Source organism: Mercenaria mercenaria, chromosome 16 (genome assembly GCF_021730395.1).
Source record: "Mercenaria mercenaria strain notata chromosome 16, MADL_Memer_1, whole genome shotgun sequence".
Lineage (NCBI taxonomy): Eukaryota > Metazoa > Mollusca > Bivalvia > Venerida > Veneridae > Mercenaria > Mercenaria mercenaria.
In genome coordinates this window covers 70,781,261-70,795,732 of record NC_069376.1, presented here as the reverse complement: position 1 = coordinate 70,795,732, position 14,472 = coordinate 70,781,261, and the positions used below count along the sequence as shown (strand labels likewise).

The following is a 14,472-nucleotide window of genomic DNA, read 5'->3' as shown; positions in this document are numbered from 1 at the left end:
CCTACCCAGTGTTCCTGGATTCTGTACCAGTACAAACCTGTTCTCCGCAAGTAACTGCCAACTTCCCCACATGAATTATCAGAGGTGGAGGACGAATGAGTTCAGACACAATGTTTTTCATCAAATCGTCACGAAGAACATACGTCCCGCCTGGGGATCGAACTCGCGACCCCGCGATCCGTAGACCAACGCTCTCCCTACTGAGCTAAGCGGACGGACTAAACTTGCTTTGTAGAATCATTTTGTGGTCCTCCCTTAAATTTATTCAAATGATTCTTCTCATCCCCTTTTAGGGGCCACCTGAGCTAAAAATAGAAAACACTTCAAAAGCTATTGCTGAATCTTTACCAAACTTTGTCTATAAACATCATTGTATGGTCCTTTCTCACTTTTTAAAGGTCACGGTCCTCGGGTGAGCTACTTTGGCCAATCTGGTCCTCTTGTTCAGTTTACCCGAGCATGAGGTGCACTATGTAGAGTTATCTTCATCCGTTCCTCCGTCAACAATTTTGCAGACCTAATTTTTTTAGCAATATTCCTGAAACTTGTATGCTATGTAAAATATGCAAAATTTATTTAGTAACACTGAAGCTCTAGCCCTTGGATATTTGTCCTCTTATGTGTCGGTCAGCTGGTACTCCATTTGGTTTCCTGCAGTGGTTAACATTTAAAGAGTGACTGCCTATGATAGGTAGTTGAAGACCCCTATTTTTCTGAGGGACCAGTTTGTTAAAAATCGAAGTCAAAATGACATTGGGACTGAAAACGGTTTCTGCTCAATAACTAAAATACTCCTTGACTTACACGTCAACGATCAAGGCCACAGTGATATTCTAGACTGGAGATCTTAACCGCATAATTACTGGAGAATAATTGGTACCAAAATGGTCAAACTTCATAGACAAAAGATTGCCTGTGGTCAGCAGATGACTCTAACGTTTTACGGGTAATTTAGGTCTAGGTCACAATTACGTTGAGACTGAAAATGGTTTCCCCTAAATAACTAAAATGCGATTTGACATACAGTTAAATGAATTTAATGAATGATTGCCTGTGATCAGTGGGTGATCCTTGTTGTTTGTTGGATGTGTAAAGGTACAGGTCACAGTAACACAAGGGGGTTAGCATTAAAAGGGCAAGGTCAAAGTGACCTCTAGACTGAAATGATTTTCGTTCAATAACTAGACAATGCTTAGTCCTGCAATGGTCAAACTTCATAGAATAATTACCTGTCAGAAGGCGAGGTCACAGTGACCTCTAGACCGAAAACGGTTTCCGATCAGTGACTGAAAAACGCTTGCATACAGTCATCAAATTTCATAAGATGATTATCTTTGGTCAGTACATGATCCCTATTATTTATGGGTCAATAGGTCAAAGTTCATGATCACATTGACCTTTTGACTGAAAAATAATATCCGCTTAATAACTAACAAACACTCGTGTCTTTCTATTTAACTTGATAGAATTTTACTTTTAATATTAAGATCAGTATGTAGAAGGTCAAGGTCAGTGACTTTGAAACTGGAAACAACTTCCAGTGACACTGTCGGTATTTGGAGTACTTCTTGGCTTGTATACCTCAAAGAAGGTTGTTTGTGGTCAGGAGACAAGTCCTATTGTTTTAGGGGTTCGTATCCTATGGGAATAGTTTACTGTGACCTTGATATTAAAATGGTTTCTGATCAGTTTTTGGAGAACACTTAGGCAAATGGCCACCAGACTTCAACAGCTGATTGCCTGTAGTCAGCTGGCCTAGAAGACCCTTCATAGTTTGAGGTTGTCTGGTTAGAGGTGCCTGTAGTCAGTAGGCCTAGAAGACCCTTCATGGTTTGAGGTTGTCTGGTTAGAGGTGCCTGTAGTCAGTAGGCCTAGAAGACCCTTCATGGTTTGAGGTTGTCTGGTTAGAGGTGCCTGTAGTCAGTAGGCCTAGAAGACCCTTCATGGTTTGAGGTTGTCTGGTTAGAGGTTAAGGTCACAGCATACAAAATCAGATACCCATTTGTCATTACGGGGGTGTATCAACAAACAGCAGTTGCATCATTTTTTATTTAAAAAAAATAAAGACAAATCTTCCGGGAACATTTAGAAAAAAAACGTATATATATAGACACGATCTCGAAAAGGTTCGATAATGAGCGACGGTGCTCAAGTGATATCAGACTTACGGCCCTTAACTCAGACAAATTGTGACAATTGAACTTGTTTTCGTGTAAGTTAGCTTATCAAGATGTTGGCAATTTTTCAAAGGCCGTAAAAACATTATAGTTATGGTTCTAGGTAAAAATACTTTATTTTCATACTGTTTACGTTATAGATGCCACTTCTTTCCAACAACTTTATGACCTTTGAATTATTCAAACTGGCCTAATAATTAGTCGAGGCCACATATCTTTAGCAAAAGTTACAAAACTTACATCAAACATATAAACCAAAAGTAACAGGCACATTTGATAATGGGGCAAGATTGTTTCAATATCACCATTGTTGTGTTGCTTGAATTAGTGCCTTCAGCTTTACACTCTTATATAACTGGATGAGCCAAGTTGTTAATGTTTGACGAAAGATGAATTTCTGTATTCTATAATTCCTAGGTTGACTTTGGTATAACTTGACTTCCTGAAAGGTGGCAATCAGAGCCCAGTTAACCTCTGATGCATGCTTACTGGAAACGATTAGTACCTTCGCACATCTTTGCCGTTTGCTGGTTGAATACTTCCCTGGGAAAGTAGGATTACAATGCTTACCATTCCATACCTCCGGTCAGCTGAATCTTTATCTGTTTAGATGTTTTTTTTCTCTCGTTAATTGAAGCATAGTCTTTTTGCCGCATTGGAAAATTGGCACTTTTACATTCCAGTGAAAGCCAATGCCATTTTCAATCACATAAAAAATGATATTTATGAATGATATAGATCTTATAAGAGAGGGGCAGGCAGTTTAAAATCACGATGCACGCTCAGCGATATATTTGCCGCTGTTATTTAACTGATATTTGACTTTTAGCGTTTGAAGTTCTTACAGTTTTTTTATTTGGTTGACACAGTAGCTGTCATTTCTGTTTTCGTGCAGAATGTATTATTATTTGTACTCACGACAACACAAGTAGGTCAAGTTGTAAGGGTTTTATTTTGACAAGGATGACACGAATTGAGATAAACAGAAAGAAAGAAACAGACTGGTAATGAAGAACACAAATCAGCACCAGAAACATTCCCCTCACGAAAAACAAAGAACAACAAAATTATACAGGATGAAACTGACGAGTCTGCTAAATAAACTCTAGTTTTTGACGGACTCACTGAAGCTACCTTCTCCCTCCCCAGACATGATATTTCTTATGTTAGTAACAGTTTATGCCGACATTAACAGATATTGAATACACAAATGTGTAAACAAGTAGACACAAACCACAAAACAGCTAAGGGTTATACATGGAATGTAAACGAGTATATAGATAAAAAGTCATTGAGAGTAACATATCAATTTAGTGTTACAATTGCACGGTCTATCAATACATACTGCTACACATTGTACACTGCAAAGATGTAGCTTGACGTTCTTGGTAGAATATCTCATCAGGGCGCATCAGCCGCCTTTTTCATAAACACATCCATCCCTATGCCGTCGTCACTTAAAATCATCCCATTTTTTCGAAAGAAATTTTCTAGAAGACGTACTGTTTCATGTAATACTTAAACAGTTTTAGACCTCTATAAATCGTCATTTAACTATCTAAAAATACTGAAAGGATCAATTAGCTAGCTTTTTTAATATGGTAAAACGGTGACATGGGCAACACACCCTCCATTGTTAGCTGAAAAACACATTTCCATCTGCTCTCCTGTGTATACTTGTTTTTGGTTTACTGTGTACGTATTTCTTTAAGTCTTCAGACATTTCCATAGAATAATTCATATCTTTTATATCCGGGAACGCTGAAAAGTCATCCGCATTGTACCGTTTGATGCCCGGATATCCTCGTCTCTTTTCTGCGGGATTAGAAACTACTATAAATAGTAACCTGTCGTTAAACTCAACGACGTCTCCTTCGTATTTCATTATACCTTCAGACAGTTCACGAATTCCAGACTGCACTTCAAAGTCACTGAGTATTTCCATTTGAGGAGGAAACTTTGATTTTAACAACGAATACCACTTTTTCTTCGACATCAGGATTGGCAGGCATTCAATTTCCCATTGGACATCGAAGTCACATGACTTTAGATCTTTGATGATGTCGTCGTAAGGAATTTCGTTATCTTCCAATCGTTGCTTGGCGTTCCGGAACACCGGAAGTGTATTGATGGAACTAGGTCTGTGTACGATCAAAAGTTTCCCAGTTTTGCTCAAGCACTTCATGATATTGTTATACATTTCAATCGGGTTTTCAAAGTATCTAAGAGCGTCTTTTATTATGATTTTGTCAAACTTCTGTCTGTTCTCAGGCTTCTCGCGCGCTTGAAGCCTGAAAAATTCTTCTGAACCGACATGTGCCACTCGAATGGATAGGACCTTATTGGACTCTGTTTCGACATAGCTGTAATGACCGGGAATCACCGTCAGTAGAGGCTCAAGAACACAGAATCTAGAAATAGAGAAGAGACACACATGTTTTAATGTTACTCGATAAAACATAAAGCTATTTAAACATCATCTCAAAAGTTTGAAAGTTTGAGAAGAAATTATACAATATTCACCCTGCACATTTTATTATGCACAACAGTAAGCAGTGCCCAGTTACCATCAATAAAATGTTAGGATGTGGGCCATTAACTTATTAGCGTACAATCTAATAAAATCTACTATATCTTGCAACATCGGAAAATAACACACCTCGTTTAAAGGGCACAATCCAATTAAAAGCAATTACTTGTATTTTAGTTAATCATCAAAATGTTTAATCTTAATATCATTAAAACAAAATATGTCATTATATACCTGTTCATCAGTGCTTCGGCCAAACTTCCCTTTGTGTCCCCAATGTAACATACTCTGTCTGTTGTTTCCAGGTCAAGGTATTTGTTCATAAGTGAAAATAAATGTTCATCATATTGTTCTCCAAAGGTGAAATTCTCCCATATTGGATACTTCGGAATCCGGTAACGGTTTTGGAATCCCTCGGATATTACCGCATAAGGCCGAGGTGACTCGGGTCCCAAATACGAGAACGCCATTCTCCCGTGTTGATAGAATTACTGAAATAGACGGTACATACTTGTAAAATGTATTCAATGAATTGTATATTCACAAGCATTTACTTATTTGAGATTTTTTCCATTCGATTTAAAAACAAACAAACAGTTTGTTTCACCATTGCCATCTGTCTGAATTGCTTAAGTATATTAAACAATAAAAGATCATACACATAGAATGGAAAGTGAAGACATTCACAGAGACAGTAAATTTTTGTTTCTGTGCTTTTTATTAAATAGTTTACACATCTGTAACCAAATAATCAGAGACTATTTATGTGTGCTTGTTTCATATCATTAAACAAATAGCAATAAAATCCTGCAGTTTCAAGAACCAGGAGTAAAAGGGAGCAAATCCCGCCTTCGTAGTTAAATCCTTGCGCGATTGAGCTCTGAACCGTGGTAAATCAGACAGTAAAACACGCAAAGACCTTGATTATTTAGTAAATAATAACTTAATATTCCATTTATTATACACTTTTTCTGTGTGAAGCAGTACTTTTAAGAAAACCAGACTAAAACGTCCTGTATCCAGTTTTCGTGTATGTAACACTTTATAATCTACTTGATTGTCTATTAAACCTGTTTTAAATATATAAATTCAACTTAAATAACCAAACAATGTGGATAAGAATTGAATTCATAATCAAATTCACGTACACTGTAAGATACTCCGTACTGAATGAACTTTGTGTGATTCCTGCTATTGCACGTTAATTGATATATTACTAGGAATACATAACACTTACTCTTTTTTGTATATCTTTATGTCACGACCATACAAAGCATACGTTAAGGTAAAAGTGGGCTTTCAGATTTGGAATTTTACCAATTCTTATTTTCTTTATCAATACAAAATGATTGAATAACTTCAATTTACAATCTAACCGAAGGCCTTTTTCTGACATGTAAATGTTTGCATACAGTAAAAATTAATGTTTATAGATCAATACTTTATGCTATTCAGTAAAACACTTGATTATGTATTTAAGGCTTTAAATTCAAATTTAAATGCATAAATCAAACGTGGATAATGGGCTTATCTAAATGGGTAAATGTGCCACTGCTGATGGTTTAATCTAAAATGGGTATTTCCCCCAGATGTATATCATAATTTCAATTTTCAAGCAAATAAAATGTCTAAATATAAAACAGTATTGTTCAAAATAATGTTTTGTATAATATAAGGTAAAGGGTAAATAAAATTTATTTTACAACCAATTTCTTTTGCATTAATAACACTTTAAATGGGTTTTCTACATATTATCAGGAGTTTTACTCGTTAGATAAACTCACTGAATTATTTTGTTTACTAGTGTTACACACTGGGGCTTGTCCTCTCGTTATTCCACTGATCTATTCAAATAACGTAGAAATATGAAAGATGTCCATTCACAAACGATTTTTTTGCTTTTAAAGCACACAATTATATACTAAATCTACCACCCGAATTTGAATATATAGTCATCGATTTTGTTTAAGATTCAAGAAATGTATCAATACTTCTGACTCGTGTTAAAAGATCAGCAACTTTATTTCATAAGCGTTCTGATTTCCTATAAAGTATAAACCAAAACAGATTTAGATATTGTAAAAGGTGACAGAAGAGAAAATCATTTACTTTACCAATTTTCCTCTATACTTATTTAAAAAAGACAAAACAAAAACAACTTAGCTCTAATAATGAACTAGATACAAAATGCATATCTTTTGCCCAAAATTTCCAAAATTTAGCTCATTTTTTTCTCTTTAAATACTTAAAACACAAATTTTGTAATTATACAGAGCCAGCTATTGCAATTACAACAAATTCCAAATGTATAAAAAATATATACAATGCATTGTTCTGCATGATATAAGCGATAATTTGATTTACAATAGTGTTTATTGGATCATGAAAGATCAATATCCAAGATCAAAATGTCTTTTCGGGTCATGATTTACAACTATAAAAGAAGCGGACCAACGCGGTCCAGTGGTAACACAGTCTGACTACGAAACCAGGGGTCTTGAGTTTGAGCCCCACACATCCCCAAAAAATATACAAACATTGCGATAAGAGTCTCGTGTATGGATACTTTACACATGGCACGCTAAAGAACCAGGGAAGCTTCTGGCATTGAAGCGTCTTCTGTATCTTGCACTTTACTCCATCTGACATTACTAACAGTCTTCTGGAGGCGACGGCGACTAACTTACATACAAAATATTCAAGCAATAAATTTGGTAAATTCTGACACTGTCCTTACCGTACTCATTAGTATTTCAGTACCCGAAAACACAAATACAAAATAAAGCTTTAACAGAGATCATGTATTTCTTACCTTCGTCCTAAAATGAGTAAGTTTAAAACCAGTATTGATTCATTAGAGTAGACGTTATTTTAAATACTTTTAAAATGTTTATCTTTTTGAGAGATATTCGATATTTCTTGTGTGCTTTTGTTCCTGTTTTGTTTGACGCCAGTGTGTTTTTAGTCGACATTTAAGTACTTTGTATATTTGCATTGAACGCGTACATTGTGAGCCATAGCTATCAATTTTTAGATATATTTAAACACGTGAACTTGTCAAGATATTAAAACCTGTATGAAATATGAGCATATATAGATTTCGAAATAAGATATTTGATTTTAGTAATTGAAACAATTAAAACATAACTATCAGCTCATCTGTTTGTGTAACAAGATTTAAAATAAAGAATAAAAGCATAGCAAGGAGACAAATGTTTAGTAACAAGGCAGGATAATAACACTTTGGTTCTAAACGTTAGAAGTTAACTAAAACTAAAAATGTAGCTGATAAATTCTGTATACTTAAAGGACGCGTGATGCTGCTCTGTAACTGGCAATTTCCCTTCTTGAAGGACGCATGATGCTGTTCTGTCATTGGCAATTTCACTACTTGAAGGACGCATGATCGTGATCTGTAACTGGCAATTTCCCTTCGTGAAGGACACATAATGCTGATCTGTCATTGGCAATTTCCCTACTTGAAGGACGCGTGATGCTGCCCTGTAATTGGCAATTTTCCTTCTTGGAGGACGCATGATGCTGTTCTGTCATTGGCCATTTCCCTACTTGAAGGACGCATGATGGCGTTCTGTAACTGGCAATTTCCCTTCGTGAAGGACGCATGATGCTGTTCTGCATTCTTGAAGGACGCATGATGCTGTTCTGTAATTGGCAATTTCCCTTCTTAAAGGACACTTGATGCTGTTCTGTAATTGGCAATTTCCCTTCTTAAAGGACACTTGATGCTGTTCTGTATTTGGCCATTTTCCTTTTGAAGGATGCGTGTTGCTGTTCTCCATAAGTAACTAGCAATTTCCTAACTTGAAGGACGTATGGTGCTGTTTTGTACCGACAATTTCGCTACTTGAGACACGTGTAATGCTGTTCTCCGTATGTAACTGGCGATTTCCCAACTTGAAGGACGCATGATGCTGTTTTGAAACGGTAATTTCCCGTCTTGAAGGACGTGTGTAAGTAACTGGCAATTTCTCTACTTGAAAGACGTAACTGGAAATTTCTCTACATTAAGGACGCTTGGTGCTCTTTTTAAGTGGCAATTTCCTTCCTTGAGGGACGCGCAACGTTGTTCTCCGTAAGTAACTGAATAAATCCTAACTTCAAGGACGCATGATGCTGCTCTGTAAGTGGCAATTTCCCTATTTGAAGGACGCGTGATATCTTTCTCCGTTAGTAACTGGCAATTTCCCAACTTGAAGGACGCATGATGTTGTTTTCCGTAAGTAACTAGTAAATACCCTTATTGGAAGGACCCGTGGTCTTAGACGTGTTGTCTGCAGTCAATGTAAAATGTTGGTACACAAAATACTACATAAAAGAATTTAGTTAATCCCCCGCCACGAGTGGTGGGGGTTATAGGAATGGCCTCCGTCCGTCCTTCCGTCTGTCCGTAACACTTTCGTATCCGCTCTATATCTCCTAAACGCCTTGAAGGATTTTCATAAAACTTGGGTCAAATGATCACCTTATCAAGATGATGTGCAGAACTCATGAGTCAGCCTTGTCAGCTCAAGGTCAAGGTCACAACTCAAGGTCAAAAGTTTTAGCTTTCCATTTTGTGTCCGCTCTATATTTCCTAAACCCCTTGAAGGATTTTTATAAAACTTGGGTCAAATGATCACCTTATCAAGATGATGTGCAGAACACATGAGTCAGCCTTGTCAGCTCAAGGTCAAGGTCACAACTCAAGGTCAAAGGTTTTAGCTTTCCATTTTGTGTCCGCTCTATATTTCCTAAACCCCTTGAAGGATTTTTATAAAACTTGGGTCAAATGATCACCTCATCAAGACAATGTGCAGAACACATGAGTCAGCCATGCCGGTTCAAGGTCAAGATCACAACTTAGGGTCAAAGGTTTGATACTGCAAGGATATGATTTAGGTGTAACCAATATACAGTGAAATATTTAATTCAATTGTTAAAAAGACAATTTAAAAAACCTTTTCGATTTTGTTCGATTGTTCACTGGAAAACTAATAGATAATAATATAAACAGAAATTGAAGTAACAAAACATTTGCAAGCTATATTTTGACTCCAGTGAGATTCGAGTATAAAAATGCTTCAGTTGCTTGCTTCGGTCGACAGGCCAATAAACACAAATTCTTTCGAGTCATAAGTATCTCGCAATTCACAGTATTTCAGTCCGCGAACCTACTGATTTTCTCTATTTGTATCAGGGTTGGCAACTGATGGAATTTGGAGGCTGTTACCTGTCATTTACTACTGCATAACTGCATGTGTAGTCTTTCTAATGCAAAGAATTTCTTTTATAACTGTAGCAGGTGTTATCCTGTGTTACCCCTTGTGCCCTTTTTGTTACTAGAAGAATATAGGCTGTTCCCTTTTGTTACTAGTGTTACTAACTGGCCTGTAGATGAAAGAATATTTTACTTTTATAACTGAAGTGGATGTTACCCTTTGTGCCCTTTTTGTTACTATTAGTATATAGGCTGTTATGCACAAATATTATGGACTTTAATTAGTTGTCTACATAGGGGTACTATCTGAATAAAATGATATATGCATCGTCAGTGGTAACGTCGTTGACATCATTTATATATTAATTATATTTATTATCTAATTCATTATTTAATGCATTGCAATTTGGTCAATAGTTAATACAGTTGCCTTTGCGATAAGTCAATATTCAGGAGGTAACTGCATGTGCAAATATTCAGAAACTTTACAGTATGTCTTTCGAAACAAAATGGCGTGCTTATATCAAACTGCATTAAATTGATAATATCTAAATGGCATTGTCCATATATATATATATATATATATATATTATAATATATATATATAATATATATATATATATATATTTTATATATATATATATATATATATATATATATTATATATATATATATACAACAAGAGCTGTCAGAAGACAGCCCATTTGACTTTTGTCAATAAAACAAAACTTTTGTCATTTAAAGCTTTAACACAGTTTAGCAAAATTTCTAAATAGAGAAATAAAAAGGATTATACAAGGGTTATGGGACTTATCACAGCGGTAGAGGTTGATACAATAAATGTGTATGCCAAGTCTCAGAAATACAACATCTTTGATAGTATTCAAAATGTTGGACTTTAACCAACATTTCTAAGTACTAGTGTTACCAAGTGACCTGTAAATGAAAATAAATTTTACTTTTATAACTGTAGTAGATGTTACCCTGTGTTACCCCTTGTGCCCTTTTTGTTACTAGAAGTATATAGGCTGTTACCTTTTGTTGCTAGTGTTACAAGGTACACATAGATAAGCGGACATTTTTATTCACATGAACTATATGTCTGCATGGTTCTGATGTTACATTTTGTTACTAAGACACAGAACATTTGTTACTGGTAACAAAAATACTAGGGTATGTAGCAACCTCCAGATTTGAGCCATATCTAACATTTTGAAACACTAGTAACAAAAGGCAACAGCCTATATTCTTCTAGTAACAAAAAAGGCACAAGGGGTAACACAGGGTAACATCTGCTACAGTTATAAAAGAAATTCTTTGCATTAGAAAGACTACACATGCAGTTATGCAGTAGTAAATGACAGGTAACAGCTTCCAAATTCCATCAGTTGCCAACCCTGATACAAATAGAGAAAATCAGTAGGTTCGCGGACTGAAATACTGTGAATTGCGAGACACTTATGACTCGAAAGAATTTGTGTTTATTGGCCTGTCGACCGAAGTGAACTGTCAACTGAAGCATTTTTATACTAATAATAGTAATAAAACTTTAATGACTCAATCTTTAGCCACATCAGTGCACCATAGAACTATTACCGTGCAGTTCCTCGACTTCTCGGCAATGAATAAATGGGTGCGGACCGCTCTTGCTCACTCTTGTGAGCATTTGTTCATGGCTTCAAGTTAACTGTATGTGTCACCTGCGATATGGTATCTATTTTACACAGATACTAGCATTTAATAAACAGCAACCGGCATAAAATATGACCATCTCAAACGGAATCGCCGATCGGCTTTTATTACGTTTTTTGCACTTTTAAATAAAAGCGAATAACATCCCAGTGGGGCAAAAAGTAAAATTTACTTTGGGTAATGATACCAAATAGTTAAAACGAAAAAAGAAATTTTACCCCAAAACAACTGCGCCCAAGTTCGGGTTCGAACCGGGGTCGCTAAACTGGAAGTCCAGTGCGTTAACCTCTCGACCACGGCAGATATTCTATATATAGATTTCGTGCGAACGAATGTCCAGTATATATACCTATAATTGGTGCAATTATCCGATCGTCAAATTTCCAAAATATAAAGAATACAAAGTGTTACTTTTGTAGGGACCCAGAGTGGTATAAAGGTTATCACTCTCGTTTAGCAAGTTCAGATTTAATTCAAACAGACGAGAGCGTGGGTTCGAGTCTCACTGGAGTCAAAATATAGCTTGCAAATTTTTTGTTACTTCAATTTCTGTTTTTATTATTATCTATTAGTTTTCCAGTGAACAATCGAAAAAAATCGAAAAAGGTTTTTTAAACTGTCTTTTTAACATATGAATTAAATATTTCACTGTATATTGTTACACCTAAATCATATCGTTGCAGTATGCGTTGTTCTTCTTTTCCTCCATATTGGTGTCCGACTTTTACATACTAGCATTGTATAAGATGTACTTCTTATCAAATTTCGTAACTTTTTCAGTAAAAGTTCTAGATTTTACAGAAATACAGACATTTAATCACAGCCACTCGCTGTCCATTTGCTGGACTAAATTTAGGCTCTATGGTCCTTTTACTGTAAATTTTGGTAAAAGTTTCAAATGTTTGAATTATTTGTACTTGGTTTCTGAAACGTGGTTGAATAGTTCCTAGTGAAATGCCAGTCAGTGTCGATCTGCTACCCTAAAATGGCGCATATTTGCCCTTGTCCGCAAAGTAAACCCCTACTTTTGGTTTCGATCTGCAAAACGGCCCATCATTGGAGTGTAAGCATGAAATCCGTCTCATTTCATGCAGAATGTATTCTAGCAGTGAAAAAGTGAGATTAAAGCACTCGTTTTACACGAATTTGCGCATAAAATGGGAAAATTAGGATCTATTTACTTTGGACTTCTTTCGACTACACCGCGGAAGCACACTTTCGACCGAATTACTGACCCTATTCCTAGAGTGTTTTCTAATCCTTCTCCTCACTCTTGTACTGTACTATGCAGCGTACCATTCAGCCTTTTGCGTGCGTACGCCTAAAATAGCCATCATTTAGAAATCTCTATAAGTCTACAAATTCATTATAACCACATTTTCCCACCATCTTTAAGTAATGCAGTTATTGAAATTCTTTGCATTAGAAAGACTACACATGCAGTTATGCAGTAGTAAATGACAGGTAACAGCTTCCAAATTCCATCAGTTGCCAACCCTGATACAAATAGAGAAAATCAGTAGGTTCGCGGACTGAAATACTGTGAATTGCGAGATACCTATGACTCGAAAGAATTTGTGTTTATTGGCCTGTCGACCGAAGTGAACTGTCAACTGAAGCATTTTTATACTAATAATAGTAATAAAACTTTAATGACTCAATCTTTAGCCACATCAGTGCACCATAGAACTATTACCGTACAGTTCCTTCACTTCTCGGCAATGAATAGTTGGGTGCGGACCGCTCTTGCTCACTCTTGTGAGCATTTGTTCATGGCTTCAAGTTAACTGTATGTATCACCTGCGATATGGTATCTATTTTACACAGATACTAGCATTAAATAAACAGCAACCGGCATAAAATATGACCATCTCAAACGGAATCGCCGATCGACTTTTATTACGTTTTTTGCACTTTTAAATAAAAGCGAATAACATCCCAGTGGGGCAAAAAGTAAAATTTACTTTGGGTAATGATACCAAATAGTTAAAACGAAAAAAGAAATTTTACCCCAAAACAACTGCGCCCAAGTTCGGGTTCGAACCGGGGTCGCTAAACTGGAAGTCCAGTGCGTTAACCTCTCGACCACGGCAGATATTCTATATATAGATTTCGTGCGAACGAATGTCCAGTATATATACCTATAATTGGTGCAATTATCCGATCGTCAAATTTCCAAAATATAAAGAATACAAAGTGTTACTTTTGTAGGGACCCAGAGTGGTATAAAGGTTATCACTCTCGTTTAGCAAGTTCAAATTTAATTCAAACAGACGAGAGCGTGAGTTCGAGTCTCACTGGAGTCAAAATATAGCTTGCAAATTTTTTGTTACTTCAATTTCTGTTTTTATTATTATCTATTAGTTTTCCAGTGAACAATCGAAAAAAAATCGAAAAGGTTTTTTTAAACTGTCTTTTTAACATATGAATTAAATATTTCACTGTATATTGTTACACCTAAATCATATCGTTGCAGTATGCGTTGTTTTTCTTTTCCTCCATATTGGTGTCCGGCTTTTACATACTAGCATTGTATAAGATGTACTTCTTATCAAATTTCACAACTTTTTCAGTAAGAAATCTAGATTTTACAGAAATACAGACATTTAATCACAGCCACTCGCTATCCATTTGCTGGACTAAATTTAGGCTCTATGTCCTTTTACTGTAAATTTTGGTAAAAGTTTCAAATGTTTGAATTATTTGTACTTGGTTTCTGAAACGTGGTTGAATAGTTCCTAGTGAAATGCCAGTCAGTGTCGATCTGCTACCCTAAAATGGCGCATATTTGCCCTTGTCCGCAAAGTAAACCCCTACTTTTGGTGTCGATCTGCCAAACGGCCAATCATTGGAGT

General features: G+C 36.0%; 1 protein-coding gene across 3 annotated transcripts; it reads right to left on the bottom strand.

Moving 5' to 3' along the window:
- Positions 1-3,110: 3,110 nt before the first annotated feature.
- On the bottom strand, positions 3,111-7,649 carry LOC123541084 (uncharacterized). 3 transcript variants are annotated; one of them, XM_045326463.2, is made up of 3 exons: positions 7,520-7,649; positions 4,942-5,198; positions 3,111-4,588 (listed from the first exon to the last, which is right to left on the bottom strand). In XM_045326463.2, exons 2-3 carry the CDS (start codon positions 5,175-5,177, stop codon positions 3,814-3,816), a joined length of 1,011 nt encoding a protein of 336 aa, XP_045182398.1. In that variant the 5' UTR covers positions 5,178-5,198; positions 7,520-7,649; the 3' UTR covers positions 3,111-3,813. The 3 variants fall into 3 exon arrangements, with proteins under 3 accessions (XP_045182398.1, XP_045182397.1, XP_045182396.1); XM_045326462.2 differs by lacking the exon at positions 7,520-7,649 and adding an exon at positions 5,945-6,085; XM_045326461.2 differs by lacking the exon at positions 7,520-7,649 and adding an exon at positions 5,856-5,989.
- Positions 7,650-14,472: the final 6,823 nt, after the last annotated feature.